This window comes from Austrofundulus limnaeus, unplaced genomic scaffold, assembly GCF_001266775.1.
Source record: "Austrofundulus limnaeus strain Quisiro unplaced genomic scaffold, Austrofundulus_limnaeus-1.0 Scaffold34, whole genome shotgun sequence".
Lineage (NCBI taxonomy): Eukaryota > Metazoa > Chordata > Actinopteri > Cyprinodontiformes > Rivulidae > Austrofundulus > Austrofundulus limnaeus.
This window is the reverse complement of record NW_013952436.1, coordinates 1,894,324-1,911,386: the sequence shown is the minus strand read 5'-3', so window position 1 is coordinate 1,911,386 and position 17,063 is coordinate 1,894,324. Positions and strand designations below refer to the sequence as shown.

At 38.2% G+C, this 17,063-nt stretch overlaps 1 protein-coding gene across 8 annotated transcripts in view; it reads right to left on the bottom strand.

Annotated features, from left to right (window-relative positions):
* The window catches only part of unc5a (unc-5 netrin receptor A), a 206,560-nt gene extending 190,239 nt beyond the window's left edge, over window positions 1-16,321 (bottom strand). For 3 of the 8 annotated variants that reach the window (XM_014006099.1, XM_014006098.1, XM_014006102.1), the window contains exon 1: window positions 15,700-16,315. In XM_014006099.1, the coding sequence (XP_013861553.1) occupies window positions 15,700-15,799 (100 nt within the window). In that variant the 5' untranslated portion in view covers window positions 15,800-16,315. Of the gene's footprint in view, window positions 1-15,699 lie in introns of all 8 variants that reach the window. The other 5 variants (XM_014006100.1, XM_014006103.1, XM_014006104.1 and 2 more) reach the window with 4 other exon arrangements.
* Window positions 16,322-17,063: the final 742 nt, after the last annotated feature.

Here is a 17,063-nt window from a genome sequence, read left to right as displayed (position 1 = left end):
CGTCTACTCAGACCAGTAATATTTGGGGTCACAAGTCTTTGCCATGAATATTTTGTGGGTCAGAAGATAAAAAGTTTGGGAACCACTGGTTTAGAGAACATTTTCATGATATGCTAATTTTTTGAGATAGGGATTTTTGGTTTTTCTTTACTTTTTTGCCAAAATCATTAATTTTAAAACAGTAAAAGGCTTTAACTACTTCAGTTGGTGTGCAATGAATCTAAAATATATGAAAGTTTAATGTTTATCAATACATTACAGAAAATAATGAACTTTATCACAATATACTAATCTTTTGAGAAGGACCTTTAAATAAGCCTCTCACCTTCTTTTAATGAACAAGCAGAACTAAAGTTTGTCACTGATCAATTAAAAAATAAAAGGGAATCTGAAAAGTAGAACGAGTTTAATAAAAATGAGAGCTGAATGCTAAGACAAAAAGCACCTTTGTGAAACCTTAGAAATGTTATCAAAAGGAGGTCATTTTTTAAACATGAAAATGGTTTGTCCCACTTTTTCATCTTGATTTTTATTTTATTTTATTTTATTTTTTGAAGAACGTAGGACAAATCCTTTCTTCTGCAGAAAAACATTCAAAGATAAAGGCTTTCAGTGAAATTATCTTCTTAAAATTACAATTTTTTTCTTGTGTAAAAAAAATCAAGTTCTTACTTTTTTCTGCATGGGGGGAAAAAGAAAATCTGAGGAAAGTGTATAGAAATAACATTTTGACAACGACTTGATAGCCAGACAAGTAATTTAATCTAGAATGGGAGAATGGGAGAAGAATGCAATATGCAATCTTTTTTTTTTTTTACAGGAAAATCAGAAAATAATACAAACTGCATTTGGCTTTTTAATAGTTCAGCTTTAAATGAATTTGTCTTGGTTTTCAGCTGTGAAATTAAAAACACCAGAAACAGTATTTTAAATGCCCCAAACTCAATCTCACTGCTTTTATGGTGGTTTTGCTAACTGTGGTGGTTATTGAGGAACTCGGTGTGAATTATGGCTCCGAGAAGTAATGAAGGACAGTGATGAAGGACATCAAGAAAGCAACTCAGACTTCAGCTGAGGAGCAGCAGCCAKGCTTGTTAAAGCCTTACACACACGGTAACATCTTTCTCCCCAAGAAACAAAAGGTGACAGAACAGACAGAAAGACAGAGATACACAGCATTCTATCTAAAACTGCTGTCTCAGTGGAACACAAAGAATATTAATATGGATTATAAATACACCTGAAGCATAAAAGGCTCCACATATTACAGCACTGTAAATATGCTAATGTGAACAGGGAGTAAATTCAATACAACAGCTGAGGTGAAAAATTGTGATATCTGACTTTTACAGTTGTCTGTGGTTTTTTATCTCACTCTTTTTTTAAACGTATAAATATTTTGGAGAAAAGGGAGTAATGRCAGGTGAGGCTGTAAATTTACTAAATCCAGCAAGGAAGAAATAGAGCTAATAAATAACTTTTCCTTTTTTTGTTACCTCTGTAGTTTTTTTCCCTCTCTTACACTGTAATTCATTGTTTCCCACAGTTTTCTTACTCGACACTAATAAGGACACAGAAGGGTAATAAGACCCTCAGATGGGTGCTGCCCAGTGTACAGCCTGAAACTCTGCAGAGAGAGACTGCTCTTTGTGGATTAATGTGGCTTTATGAGCCTGTCGTGTCTGCTAGAGATTAAAGGGACCTGCCCAACAACAGTTTAACCCAGTGGAGCCCTTAGATACAAGAAGATCTGGACTSGCAGAGGAATATGGCACAATGGAATCACTTTAATGGTACAACAAATTTAATTTATTAACACACTAATTCAGACAATGGTTTGAAATATGCAGATTAGAATTCTAAACTGTTTTTTCTTTTAATGTTGACAGATAAAGTAAAAATCAAGTATTTCTGGTAATCTAATAAAAAGTGAAGCAGGTTTTTCTGAATCAAGATTAAAGTGTGTTGACTTTTCACTGTACAGATAAAGGTTTATATTTTCCTTTTCACTAATGTACAACCAGAGRTAAGATCACAGATTGACAACCCAAAACTATGACTTTGCTCATTCCTGACATGTCACCAAGATTTGGACCAGGGCAGGTTTTACATTATAGCAGGAGTACTAAACTCAGCAATAGAATTGGTTTGAATGCTGCCATAAAACCACAGCAGCACAACCTAACAGAACCCATTTTTTCCACTTTGTGCACAACACCACTACAATCTATTCAGGACTTTCAATGAAAAACCTACAAACCTGCTGTGTCTCCTGCTCGGACCCAGTARGATCAATATGCAGGACTGTTTCTAACTGAACAAAAAATCCTAAGACATTGGCATGTTGATTCCATTTACTGGTAGTTAAAAGTACAAAGAATAGATTGAATTAATCTAAAAAGATCAAAAGTAAAAATGTGTTAGAAAGCTTTAAATTMGCCTGATTTACATGCAGTAATAGTACACAAGCAACTCTACACATATGGTAAAATCATATACTAATGCATAATTAAAAGAAGGCCTAATGGGTATTAAAAATGGATCCAGTCCAACCATAATACAGACAAAAAAATATAAAAAAACAAGCTCCACCCTACCTCACAATATGTTCTACTTTAAACATTTAAAATTAGAGACATTTTAAAACATTTTCCTGTCTCACTTGTGCTCTTACATGTGCACGTCTTGCCAACATCAAAACTGACATTTTTCAAACACCAAATCCAACCACCRCAACTCAACACTTTTTGTATCTATTTGTGTCAGACCCACTATGCCCCTTGACTTTTCAGCTTTAATTATATTGTCAACTGTGGGATAACTGAGATGAATAAGTCTCCTCAGTGACTTGTGCTTAAGAGTGATGAGATGTTCTGAACTGGGAGTACCAATTTGCTGCTACGATTCCCAAATAAAAGACAGAGGAAGTTATTAGWGGAGCTGTTAACAATATCGTATGAAACGAGCTTGGTCAGAGGCCAGGATGCTTTCAATCACAGCTTGAAACTGGACACGAACTCACATCCATTAAAAGACAGCTGCATAGAATAAATAACTCCTTATATTCTTGTTCATTGCTCCCCTGATGTCTCCCTGCCCAAACTGCACGTTGAGCAAATTAATTAAATGAACAAATTGAATTGAGCTTTYTTGTTCTTGCTGAAAGTGTAGAACAGAGCTAAACCCTGAATGAAGCAAAGACAAAATTAAAATCAATATTCTGTAAAATCACTCTAAAGTCTATAAAAAGCACACCAGAAAATACACATTATTCAGTGTCCAATTAAGCCAAAGCAGCATCTGTTAGGCTAGGGAGAAGAGAAGACTGTGTTTTTTGGATCTTTTTTTTTTTTTTGACAGAGAAGGCTTGAGTACCAGCTGCAATATATCTCCACCCACACAAAAAATTTCAGTCTGCCATCAACATAAATCTTCCAAYCTGACTTCACTTAGGATTTTTTAAACCCATGACCTGCACACTTAAAGACAAGCATATCAGCTAACTGTATACAGGCCTGAAGCAGTCAATTAAATATAAATGAGATGTGTAAACTCTTTTTGCCTGAACACTTCATCCATCGAAGAGATGTGGGTAAAAGCCCAGAGAAAAATGAAAACAAAAAACTGAAAGTGAACACTGATTACAGATCTAAAAACAAACTAAGTTTTACATGTGGTTGTGTCTGAAACCGCAGGAAGTTGAACAATACTTGCTTTATAAGCATTATGTATTGGGAACAGATGTTTTTTGTGAACCCAAGATAACCAAAAGTTTYAAGCTCAGGGTTTCCGACCCACGTTTGTTAGTTTATTTTATTTTATTGTACTTTTAAAACAATGATCCCATTATTGAACAGGTTCATGAACTCATAGCTTGGGCTGCCATGATTATTGAATTAAAATAATCGATGATTAATTTAATAATCGATTAATCGTTTTCTTTTTTGTTGTTCTTTACTTTGTTTTTCTCTTCAAACTGCTTTGACACCTTCCACTGCCACATCTGCCTTTCTGTCCTTGACACACATGCACAGTAGTGGTAACTGGGGTAGGCCGTGGACGTCACAAGACATTATACAGACAGGCTCTGGTATCATGGCTACCTGCAGAGCTCAAAGTGTGGGATCATTTTAAGAAAATGAAAGAGAAACCTGTGRAATATCTGCAGAGCAGAACTTGTCTTCCACAGCAATTATTTTTAGTTAGCATATAGCTAAAATCTAACCATGGTTATATAATAGCAGCTGCATTCTGGCGTGATAAACCGTATGTTTTATATTCAATTAATGTATTATCCGATTAGTCAACTAATCGAATAAATACTTGGTGATTAATCGATTATAAAAATAATCGTTTGTGGCAGCCCCACTCATAGCTAATTATCACAATATTTTTTATAAGTAGATGTAAAGCATAATCAATATAGTAAAAGTACTAAATAACAGTATGAACACAAAGCCGTACCTTTTAAATTTTTTTCCAGCTACTCACTAGGGTTGGGCATAATCGTATCGTGTGCAATTAATCGTCAGGAAAACATTAAATGATTATTTTTTGGCACTTGATGATTAATATGATTAATGCCGGCAGACTGATTGGAGATTACTCCGGTCAGTCCGCTCGGTGCTTCTCTCAACTTCAAATATGATGAACATTAAAAATAAAGTTCTGTAATTTATTTATCTTTCAACACAATTTAAAATATGATGTARAGCCTGAAATCTGTAATTTTCACACAGTTTGGAACAATTTTTTACAAAGATCAAATCCTTCCCACTAAATTGGTCATGTGACTACGAAATAAGGGCGTCCATGGACTCCAAGGGATTAATCGTCAAATTAATTATCGGTTAAATACCACAATTAATTGTGATTAATTTTTTTGCCAATATTGCCCAACCCTACTACTCACTAATTTCAGGCGTTATCAAACATTTAACACCATTACTTTTTAAATGAAAAAGTTGTTGAAAACAGAAACATACTAGAACTATTTGCCTGCCAACTTGTTTACTGAGTAATTGCCTTGTGGGTATTTTATAGAGATGGACAGTGATTTTCAAATATTAAAGTCTAGTTAAATGATTTAATGTGACTGGTATCATTGTCCTGTTTTGTGTGTGTGTGTGAGTGTGTTTTACCAGCACCTGGAAGACATGCCAAGTTGTTTTCTAAAGATGTTAAAAAATGATTTGTTAAACTTACTTAAAGTTATGTCAAGTGGTTCCACTCAACCAAGTTGAGTAAAGGTAACAAGATTTACTCAAGTAATGCAAGTAAATCTTGTTACATTTACTCAACTAGATTGAGTGGAATCACTTGACATAACTTTGTTAAGTAAATTCAACAAATCATTTCTTTCAACAGAATACCTATCACATTACAGAATATTGCAATAAGTCTGTCTTTTGTTTGCAGAGGTTGGTTTAGATCTAAAGGTTGGTTTATACTTTGAGTTGCATGTCTTGTTCCCCCTGCTGAGTGACAACTGTGGACCTTCCGCCGTGTGCATTGCCCCCAGTCAGAATTCTGCAACATGGACCTTGCGGTTCGGAGCATGTGATTGGTTAGAACTTTGTGGGTGTGTTTGTTCAAGAGCAGCAACGCAGCAGTCCAGCTTCTCAGCACTGCGGACCTGGACTCCGAGCAGCTCTTCCTCCTGCATGCTTTTTGTTTAAAATTATTTTTGTCTGAAGTCTGTTGTTAAAAGAGCTAGAAGAGCAGCTGGTTTGATCCTATTGAATGTGAGCATGCAACTGAAGTTCACGTCTTTTTTCCATCACCATTAACAAAAAGATAAATAAATAAAGGTTTTCCTCTGCAGACATTTCACTCAACACAACACTGAACACTAATCACTAAAAAACAAACAAACAAACAAACAAACAACACCCACAATATCCAGCCATCATTATTGTTGTTTATGAGCTGTGGGAGGGCAGAGAGAAGATTTATGATAAATTATAGCCCACCGCGTCTTCAGCCCCATTTTACTTGGTCAGGAAAAAGACGTCCGAAATGACGCAATCACCAACCCGCTGTCTCACATTGTGTTGAAGTATTTCCTAAGCTTAAGAAAGCTTATAAATAAGCAAAATAAAATAAAATGCATTTGATAGTAATAATTATTCAGTGAATAACCTAAACAGACCACAACCATAAATCCCTACAACCTTGAGCCAGTGTCAGTCCCTTACATATTACTTTACAAAGTCTATAGTATTTATCTAATATCATTTTCAACATTAACTCTGCATGAAACATAAAACCACTGCGTTAACAAAAAAAAATGTTAAAGAAATGAATGTTGACGGTAGTCTGTAAAGCTGCCGTGCATTCATCTTGTTGAAATTCGAGCTTTGGTGACAAGAAACTGCAGGTATGAAAAAAAGCACTTTGATTTAACATGAATGCATTGTCAGTGGGCATTTAAATCCATAGACGCTGTAATCAAGTGCAAAGCAAGCTGTAAAAGAAATAGCTGTACCCAGCCGCAGTGGTAGCTGCGTTGTCATGATTAATTCTATGGGAGTAAAAAGACTTGAATTTTTTTTCTGCGTGTTGTGTATGAGCCTCGTGTTTTCTGCTGGCCTTGCCAAGAAATTCTTCTGCTTAGCTTTAAGCTTCGAATCTGTTATGTTCAGACCCCATTTCACATGGGAAATGGTTTGTTTGGGGAAAACAATAACCGAACCTACACAGATCAGAGAGCCTGTTCTCTCACTGCAACACATTCGTGCTGGATAATAAATGCTTCATGTTTTGTGGGAATCAACTTGCATGGAGTAACATCAGAGTGATGATTTCAAGAATACATGTAAAGAAAGAGCAACAAAAAAAAATACAATGACCTCTGTTTTTACGCAAATGGGCAAATCAAAAGGTTAATCTAAAGATATTAGAAACGTGTTATCAATACTGACTCTTCAGAAAGCTTAAACCCTGGGTAGTGTAACAATATACTGTARAACATTCTGCCTAAGCCTGAATGTGCTCCAAAACTCAGGGCTCTGTTGACTCAGTTGAATTGCTTGCCTGAGGCACTGGTGCCTGGACACATACACATAATTAGGAAAGGTCACTGTGCCTCCTGTCTTGTCAACAAAATCACTTCAAGATGACAAATTCTAGCTCAGGCAGGCAGAGCTGAACCTCCCTCAGATACCCTTGCCAATCACACACCAGCAGGGGTGTCTAGCCTTAGGTGATTTATAATTATCCCTTTTACATGCTGTACTAATAGGGCGAAGCATAACAATGAGCCATACATTTCATCATAAAAACTTGGTACCAAACCAGAATGTGGTAATCTTGTAATTTTACAGTATGAAGTCAGACTAGGAGCAAATGTTTAAATAAAAATCCAGCAGTAACCTACAAATTACTCACTGTTACAAATATAACTGAAAAACAAAACCTACATAATTTATGTAAAGCTAAAGGAGAACAGAGTTTTGTATCTTATTCTTTACTGCAACAAACAAATTACATTAAAGCTGAAAAGAAAAAATATTTCATTATAGATTGGTCTTGTTTCCAAATACTAAATGTCTTTATTGTTGTAGAAAATTTTAACCAGACAACACAATTGTTTCTCAAATATGTTTTCACTGAGTAAGATGTACTTTTGTGGGCACAAATTTAGTCTTTTGTGATAAAGTCAGACATAAAGCATTTTACAGATGACTCTTCAGTGTAGACTCACCCATTCAGCACCACTCCTGTGTCAGCTAAATCAACAAGCAGCTCATACAGAGTTAAATGTAGAGCTTGGATAAAATGTGCTAAATTAAAGGCAAAGCAGTCCTTGGAGGAATGTTTATCACCCGCTGCCTTCAAAAACAGTTTTAAACCAAGAGAGATGACAAGTTGTCGTCACTTGGTGTATTTGTTACCAATGACTTTTAGCTGCTATATCATACTGTAGCTCAAAAGTTGTAAAACGGATTTCTTTGCAGTTGTTGATGAGATATTTTTCCAACAAAACTAAATCCTGCATTGTTATTGGCAAAAATGAAAAAAAAAAAAATGTGTGCACACTTTCAGCACTGGATATTTATTTAAAATCAGTTTAAGCTACAACCACAGAAATGTTTAGGTCAATATATGTAAAATGTAGAGTTATAGCCATTGTTTTTCAAGGTCAGTTGGCTGCATCAGCCGTCTTGAACTAAGTTGATTTCAAACAATAAGTTATAAATGTACATCTAATAATTACTTTCAACAATCTACAGCAATTCCTTCTGATGTTCTGATATTTTGGTAGGAGACACATAGAGGTACAAACATTATCACCTGCCTTACTTCTTGTGAGTAATAACCAACAGATTTTATTGGAAAAGCCATGTCTGAACAGAGAACTTATCTGTTCTAATATGGATTGGGAACGACTCAAATATAATCAAAATCCCTTCCATTAATCCATTCATCCAACCGTCAGTCATCTATCAATCAATTCATATATAAATATTGATTCTAATCAAATTGAGAGTATTGGATGCTGTGTCGCTGTGAGCTCATGAGTGGCTCAAACTGCAGCAATAAGCGCTTGTTTATTTAAAGATTTCCACTCAGCAGACATGTTGGCACAGTCCTGCCACAGAGCTTCAGTGGATCATATTATGATGAGACGGACACACAAATCAGAAACCAACTGTTCAATAACCCCGATGTCTTGATTTGGACTAAATGTGATGCTTGGGATCAGCTGTGAGCACTTCTGTTTTAAAGTATTTCCTCTTCACCGTTTCCTGCTCAGAGCGGTGGTTTAAACCAACCACTAATTTCCTCAACTTCTGGAGAATGGGCCTCATGTACATACTGATCATCTTAATTGTACTACATTGGTTTGAATTTGATTACAAATTAGATTAAATTTGGCTGTATTGAATTTAACTCCACTATAATAAATTGATTACAGTTTGATTTAATTAGGTTGAATTTAACTGAATTTAATTAGACTTTAATTGAGTTATTTATTTATAAAGTGACCTAAAACTGAATTTGTTGTGAACTGGTGCAATATAATACAATTATCAAAACTGGACTACTTTGCTTTTCATCATAGCAAATACGCAGTTTTACAAGAAGGTTTTCTTGTTTTTCCAAACCCTACTCTCTTGACTTGAAGTAATATGAACTTTTTTGAGCCCACTTAGATTGTATGCATTAGTTGGCTTTAGGCGCTCATCTTAGACAAGCCTGTGGCTTGACAAGTGTTACATCGTTGGCTAACTCAGAAAATGTATCAAACTCAGGAAATGTCATAAAGTGACATTTTGTGATTGCAGTTCTTAGGGGTTCTAATAAGTCAATTAAGGCCTAAAGTGAAAAACAGAATTAAAAAAGACTTGTTCAGACTTTACCCATACAAGTTCTTAAAACAAATACATGAATTGGTTTTGATACTTTTTTTTWAATTTATGAAATCAAAAGTGCATCTGAATTTTCACATTTGATGCATCAGCAACCATATACAGATTTTTCATCATGTGGTCATTCAACTAGTTCTGTTACAAAAGGAAAACTGATATTAGCAACTTTTAAAAACTGTTACAGCCAAAGGTCTTTCTTCTATGTTTACACTAAAGCATGGAATGACATTCCTCAAAACATAAAGTCCATTTCAAAACTACAGCCCTTTAAGAAGAATCTTGTCTGCCATCTGCTGGACACATTTTGTTGTGCTCATATTTAGACGTCTTATTTTGCAAATGCTGCCTTCCTGAAATTTGGTATGCTTGTTTGTCTTTGTGTCTATGGTGTATAATGATGTGATTGTGATGCTGTAATTCTGAGTGTTTTATGTGCTGCAGAACAGGAACATGCTGTAAAACAGCAATTATGCTGAGTCAGGCTTGATTTTTTATAATCTTTTCCTGTTAAATAAATAAATCAAATCAAATCATAAATCTGCCACAGGCACCACAAAGGCTAACCTAAAAATTGGAAACTGATAAAATCTTGCAAACTCATATTCCTATCAAATCTCCTTCCCATCATTCTTAAGATCCTTACTTATTGCATGCCCCTCACACCTTCCATCCAGTCCAGTGTATGATGAAGTGGAAATGGCTTTCACATTGCTCCCTGGTGGCCTTACTAAGGAACTATTAATCTATGGCTCTCCATATTGCATTCAGATCTGCCTTCCCCAGCCACCACCTGGCCTGAAGTAAAGGCCAAGAGAGGACCCAGAGGACAGGACAGACTCTTATTATGAGCTGCTCCAAGACACCTCTAGGCTTCTAAGCACTTCCTCTGACAGTGACTGATGGCCAATTAACCGTTTGGAGAAGAGTATTGATCACTTTTGGAGAACAGGACGGACCTGAAAATATTTCCTTACCCACAATTATTCTCAAAGTAAAACGAGAGCTGCCATGACAAAGCACTACTGCTGAAAAACACAAGAAAAGTGCCCATTCCTCAGTCAAGTATTTCTTGATGCTTTTTCATGACCACCTGTGATTGTTTTCCCTCTGACGCTCCTAGTTGTAATCTCTTGAATTGATCACAGAGATTGATTTATCAGTGATAAGAAATAAGCTGACTGACGGCATCACATGACAAAAGACTCGGGCATCACAATAAATGGATAAAAATGGATCTCCTTGCTGTAACATAAAATACTTTCTTTTGTTTTTTGTAGTTTCTCAGCCTGATAAGCACTCATGACAGGTTTTCTCTGCACTGTTGACGGCTTGTTCTGACGACACGTGAATGAAAGTCAGAGTGGTTATTGACTGAAGCGTTTAAGCAGCACTTATGTGTCACTCGTGACACCCTTTTATGAATTCCCAGTAAGCAAAGTCAAAACTAAACAATCTTACCTGATCGGTTTACTGAGTAATAACCCTCAGCCAAGTCAAGGCCAACAGAAAATAGACAGAGCAGTGCCTTTTGGCAGCATCAGTACTTTAGACTGTGGCTGACCTCCTGGATTCAACGTCAACCTTCACTCGACCCATGATTTTTGCTGAGGTGATTTTTTCCCCCTCCTCCAAGAGGCATATTGACACCCAAGGTTGAATGTCAGCTCTGCATTTTATTTTTTTTCCCATTGACAGTAAAAGTAAGGAGACCCAGAGAAGTGAACATTCAATTAGAGCCTCCAGCAACCCTAACCTCTACCCCAACCCCGACTTCTCTCTGGTGGCGTTTGGATTGGTGTGAATGGTTTGCTTGGATGAGATGGTTGGCAGCGACGACGACACAACGGCAAAGATAAAGGCTACAGGTCAGGTTTTTTGTGCTACCTATATAGAAAAGCACAAATTGTGACTGCTGTGCGCTGCATCTGAAGAGAGAAGGAGTCTAAGCGCTCTCACATGGAGCTGAATCATAGAAATGGGGGTAATTGAAACAAAAGGGCAGAGTTTGACAGAGATGTAGTGRCTTCTCAGAGCCTCTGCACAGACTGCAGAAAATAACACCTAACTCCTCCCCTCTGCAAGGTTCATCCTCCCTGTGTCCTCCGTAAAGGCTGCGTCCTTCCTTTGCTTTTCAAGACGGCCATTTGCAAATGATAAGTGCAGGGACACAGCCTGGTGAAAGATAAGGCAACCCGGGCATTTGTCACCAAATCGAGCGTGCTCCAGTACCGTTTAAAGCGGACCCGCGTTGACATGCACCATTTACCTTTTATTTGTTTATTCTGAACTATTATCTTTGCCTTCATTAATCACTGCAACTCAAACTGAAGTAAATTACTTTGTGGAGTTTGGACAGGGGAAAAAAATTAACTTCAATTATCTGTTTTTTTTTTTCCTGCGAGCAAATAAAAATGCAATATTTGGTTAATTGAGTCCAGCAAATAAGCAACTCCACTCTGTCACTGTGATACTGTCCGTTTCAAATATTGTACGCAGCGTGAAATAATGAGCAATTGTACGCCCGAGGAGAGAAACCATTTGAAAATTTTCTTTGTGTAATTGCTTTCTTGAACTATACGTTCTGCATTTTTATYTCATGCAAATTTCTGTTTGAATATCAGCAGTTTAAAAACCAAACAGTCTGAAGTGAAACTTGCATACCCCTCAGTGTTCAAGTCTTCCTGTGTTTTCTGAATTTATCTCCAGTGACTAGAGGGAAAATAAAGAGCCTCTTTCTGGAGATAAATCACAATTTCCCTGTAAAAAGACTACATCCCTACAAATACATAGTGATCATTTGCCATGCATTAGCTACGGAACAAAAATGAAGTGATTTTAAATTCCCTTGACCAGAAGGCAATGCCTCCCCCCAATAAATCATGTTAATTTCAGCTTTTGCTCTTCTTATCACATTCTTTAGTGAGTCAATGAGGAGAGGGAAAAATTGGCTGAGAGAAAGACAACTCTGGGATGATTTGCCCAGTCATTTACAGTCGAATGATGAAAGATGTCTGGCAACAGCGTCTTTCTCTGATATTACAGTAATAAGAAGAGAACTCACAAATTGCTGTATTATGCAATAGATTTCTGCCTGTTGTCATTTAATGACCAACCCCTTGCATCATCACAAGATTTACACCCCCTGGAAATTGCTCTGAGGTGATGGCTCACACAAGTAGGAAGGTGCCTGATATGAAATCCCATGTTCCCTCGCTGAACCAGACAACAATTGCTTGGCAACGCTCTCACTGGGCAAAAGGGAAAAGCAAACACCAAAAAAAAAAGGTGGATTCTTATTTTCTCTGCATCGATAGTTCAGGCTTGATGATATTTCAGAAGGAAGTAGGYAAAGAAGAACAAGCAACTAAACAAAGTCTGAACAAATGGTTAACAACAGGAGTACACCGAACACACKCAGCTGAAATACATGAATGCAAATCTTTGTGGAAACACCCTCCCACATACACACTGATGTGCTTTGCATACTAAAAGCATCAAGAGGTGAGCACACCATAGAACAGAACAGTTTTTTTTTGGTAGGTTTAGACTTGAAGCTTGAAGTTGCTTATCTCAGTCCGGTCCATCACATCTCTCACAACACGGTGAAAGACAAAGTGCTCGGCCAGCTCAAACCTAGACTGACAGCCCAACCTTTATTACTGACTGAGTTATGTTTCCCTGAAAAGAGAAGACAAGCCAGCTTTGATACAGACGAGTGCAGAGTCAGCAGCTCGCCTCCACGCGRGGGGGTGTTGGGGTGGGGGGTAGCGTGGCTTGACTGATCTCAGCTGAGACTGTCCCAACTCCCGATGCAGACTGAATTGGCTTCCAAATTACCTTCCCATCCATTTCTGGAACTCACTTTGTCTAAGAAAAAAATAGCCTCCGAGTTGTGATGAGTGGTTTTTGAAGAAGCTTGTACTTGCCAATAATATACAGTATATATATTAAAAAAAAGAAAAACGAAAGAAAGAAAAAGGAGAAAAAGTCCAGGAGGATTTTTCAAAACCGAGAAGACACTAATAGAATTTCAACACCTCGCCCCCTACACTATTTCCCCCTCTATTAGTATACCTGATGTTTTCTGTTTGAGGTCATGAGAAGGTTGTGATCTTACACCAGCAAGCACCGAGTGAGCAAACAAAGAAACAGCAACTCACCTCGGGGAATTTCGAGCCTTAAATTTGACCTACATCTCCAGATCTCAGATCTATGGAGTGTATGAGGCAACCCAGGCATGCAGAGAGCACCTAATGAACACACAACTTCCACCAAAGAAAGTAAATAAATTGAAGCTCAAAGTGCATCTCTTCACTACGAAGCCCGCGAGGGGACATGGGAGATTTTTTTTCTTTTGCGTTCCCTCGCAAAAAGTAGTTTATCACTATTGTGCCTGCCGGTTTATTAGCAAAATTTACATGTTTATCATTAGCGAGTTAGCCTACTGCTTTAATTCAGCTTCAGAATGAATATATCACAGCCACGCGTGGAAGTAAGTCATATGCTGATATTTTAACACAGTGCAGCCACGCAACATCAATGTCAATTTCATGAACTTGTGGCGACACATTTTGTTTTGGTAACCGGATATTTCAAAATAAAAGTCTGATTTAATTCAGTTCATATACAAAACAATCTTTTGCGTGGGAACGCAAAACAATATTGCGAGGGAACGCAAAAGTATTGCGAGGTAACGCAAAAGTATTGCGAGGGAACGCAAAAGTATTGCGAGGTAACGCAAAAGTATTGCGAGGGAATGCAAAACAATATTACGTGGGAATGCAAAACAATATTGCGTGGGAACGCAAAAGTATTGCGAGGGAATGCAAAAGTATTGCGTGGGAACACAAAAGTATCGCGAGGTAACGCAAAAGTATTGCGTGGGAACACAAAAGTATCGCGAGGTAACGCAAAAGTATCGCGAGGGAACGCAAAAGTATTGCATCGGAATGCAAAAGGAAAAAAAAATCCCCCCTTGTCCCCTCGCAGGCTCCGTACTTAACCTCTGAACACGACACATAACCCAAACCAATTGCCAACATGTGCTTTAACAAAACAATTTGTAAACACAGGCGCCTTTTTAGGTTAATAACCAATGTCTGTGGAGCACATCTGTTTATTTAGTCCTTCTTTATTCATAATTATAAATTAATGCAATCAAGAGACCCCCCTTAAATGATCGCCTGTGTACTGTGAAGCTAGAGACACAATTAAACAAACTTTAACAGTGTTTTCCTTATGTCCAAAGCAAGGTCAGAAACAACATGATGCAAACGATGGGTGGAAACACTGAGGCTGCAAACAGCTGCTTGCAGCATCGTGAGGATAATATTCAGAAATGGGCAGAGAATTGTTTATAAAAGATGAGTGGAGACACTTTGCATCATAACCAGCAGGAAAATTGAACGGAWTGATCGGATGACAACTTTGAATGTCAAATGGTTGTGGTCCAGACACGGCGGGCTGAATTGCTGCAGGTCAGTAAAGCTGATACATTTTATTATTATTATTATAATAACTAAATGACTATTTTAAAATCGGCCTGTGTGTTGCCACCAGTAGGAACTGCCCTTTCCTGTACTGTCAGGGCTCACCTCGCCGTCAGTGATTGTTTTGTGCATCAAAGCTCATTTGCATGCAATCTGGAGCGTCTGGCCCAGGACTACATCATAAAACATAACTCATCAGTGCGAGTAGGTCGTCCACCAGCTCTGTAAAGCTGTCACCGCGCTGCAAATGCAGCAGGAATGAGTCCTGACCGGAGGGGGGGGACGTGGAGTTAAACGATCCTGGTAGCAGCCAGCGGGTCAGACGAGTTTAAATCACTCAGTTTTAACTTTTATAGGCTGAATTTTGAAGAAGCGTTATAATGTCGCTGAGGAGGGGTGTTTTTATTTATTATTGCTCGGTTCACTCATCATTTCTCCTGCTGCTGCAGGTTTAACCATAACAAGAAGCAGGTGTAGCTCCAACTTGAAGTCACACACACACAAAAGGTGCAATAAACTAATAAATTCTGGTTAGAATAAACAATTAATAACACGTCAGCGCATTTAAAACGCTTCCCTCAAGTTTTACCCTCGAAAAAAAGCGACGTTTGCCTCCGTTTAACCTTGTTGGTGCAAGCTAATTTACGACTGTGGGGAAAGAAAAAAAAAAAAAAGCCACGAGCTAGCAAATTATTACTGCCGACAACGTGCTCCGTCACGCGCCCCGGCTACTACACACACACAGAAACAAACAACTTATCACGTGCGGGTGTTTTACTACGCTTTAGCCAACAAATGTAAAAAATAAAATAAAATAAAATAAAATAAAAACTTACCACCAGTGGAGGTGAAGCCGACAAACACCAACCAGAGCCCGAGAAGGAGCGGCGAAGCGCTGCACCTACAGCGGACAAAGCGGCCCAGAGGTAAGGGCATCTTCGAGCTGCTTTTAACCACTTAAGTTTSAAAAAGGCGAACGAGACCAAACGCTGGTCTTTGTCAGATTCCAAAACGAGTCTTCTGTTGCACTTTTACGCCGTTGTTTTGTCCCCTCCAAGTGTTTATTTTTTTTTTCAGCACATATTCTCCTCCTGCTGCCGCGCCGTGGCCATCAGTATCCAGCTCGTGCGTCCTCGTTGCTCAGAACAACGCATCACAGGTGTGGTGATTAAACTGCGGGCTTTACTGTAAGCTTTACTGTATCCCTCCACACACACACACACACACACACACACAAAGAAAAAACACCTCTATCCGTGCCACTGAGTCGAAGAAGGCGACAGTTTTCTACCGGTTCGTGTCACTTTGGAGCCTTCGCGCGAAAGAAAGAAAAAAAAAGAAGAAAACCTTCTCCCCCTCCAAAAAAATAAATAAAATCCAAAATGGGAATATTTGGCACCGGAGGACGAGCAACATCTGCTTGCACAGCAATGCTGGAGTGCTGAGGGAGTCAGGGAAGGTGTGTGCTTTAGAATGAGCAAAGAGGAGCAAAACCAGGAGCGGACTACTTCCTGGGAACGGATCCGGTTTCCTTCAGGGAAAAAAAAACGCTTAAATGTCATCAATACAAGCAGAACTTACAACACGCGCGCGGGTGATGCATGAAAGAATGGAAATTAATTCATCTGTGTGTTTTTCATATCCTCTGCCTTACATGAAAATGATGGATTTGTCATTTCAGCCCCGCATGATAGGAATCACATCGGCGCTTTGCATACAAATAACGCGCGCACAGAGCGCGCATCTGCATGTCGTTGGGTTTCACTCGCTTCAGTTCTGGTGGGTTTGTGTGTATGTGTGTGTGTGTGTGTGCATCCTGCAGAACATGAGTGATGGACAAACACAGAGGAGGAAGGATGAGGATTAGAAGTGTACACCTGTCTGCAAACACACAACCCTGAACGTGACGTTYAATCCAGAGACAGTAGCCTACACACTTGCAGTTCTTTGATCAGAACACACAAAAACAGGATCTGGTCTGTATCAGGCTTGGAAAAAAGTATTCAGCTCTAAACCAAAAGTAACACAACATATCCCTCCATGTTAATATTTAATAAACATAAKCAAAAAAATGTGTTGGAAAGTCCATCCTGTGATGGAGCAGCTTGTAGAACCGCCTTTAGCTGCAATAACTCTCTCAGCAGTGGTTTTCTGTCTGAATTTATCAATCTCTCACATTAGTGTTTAGTAATTTTGTCCC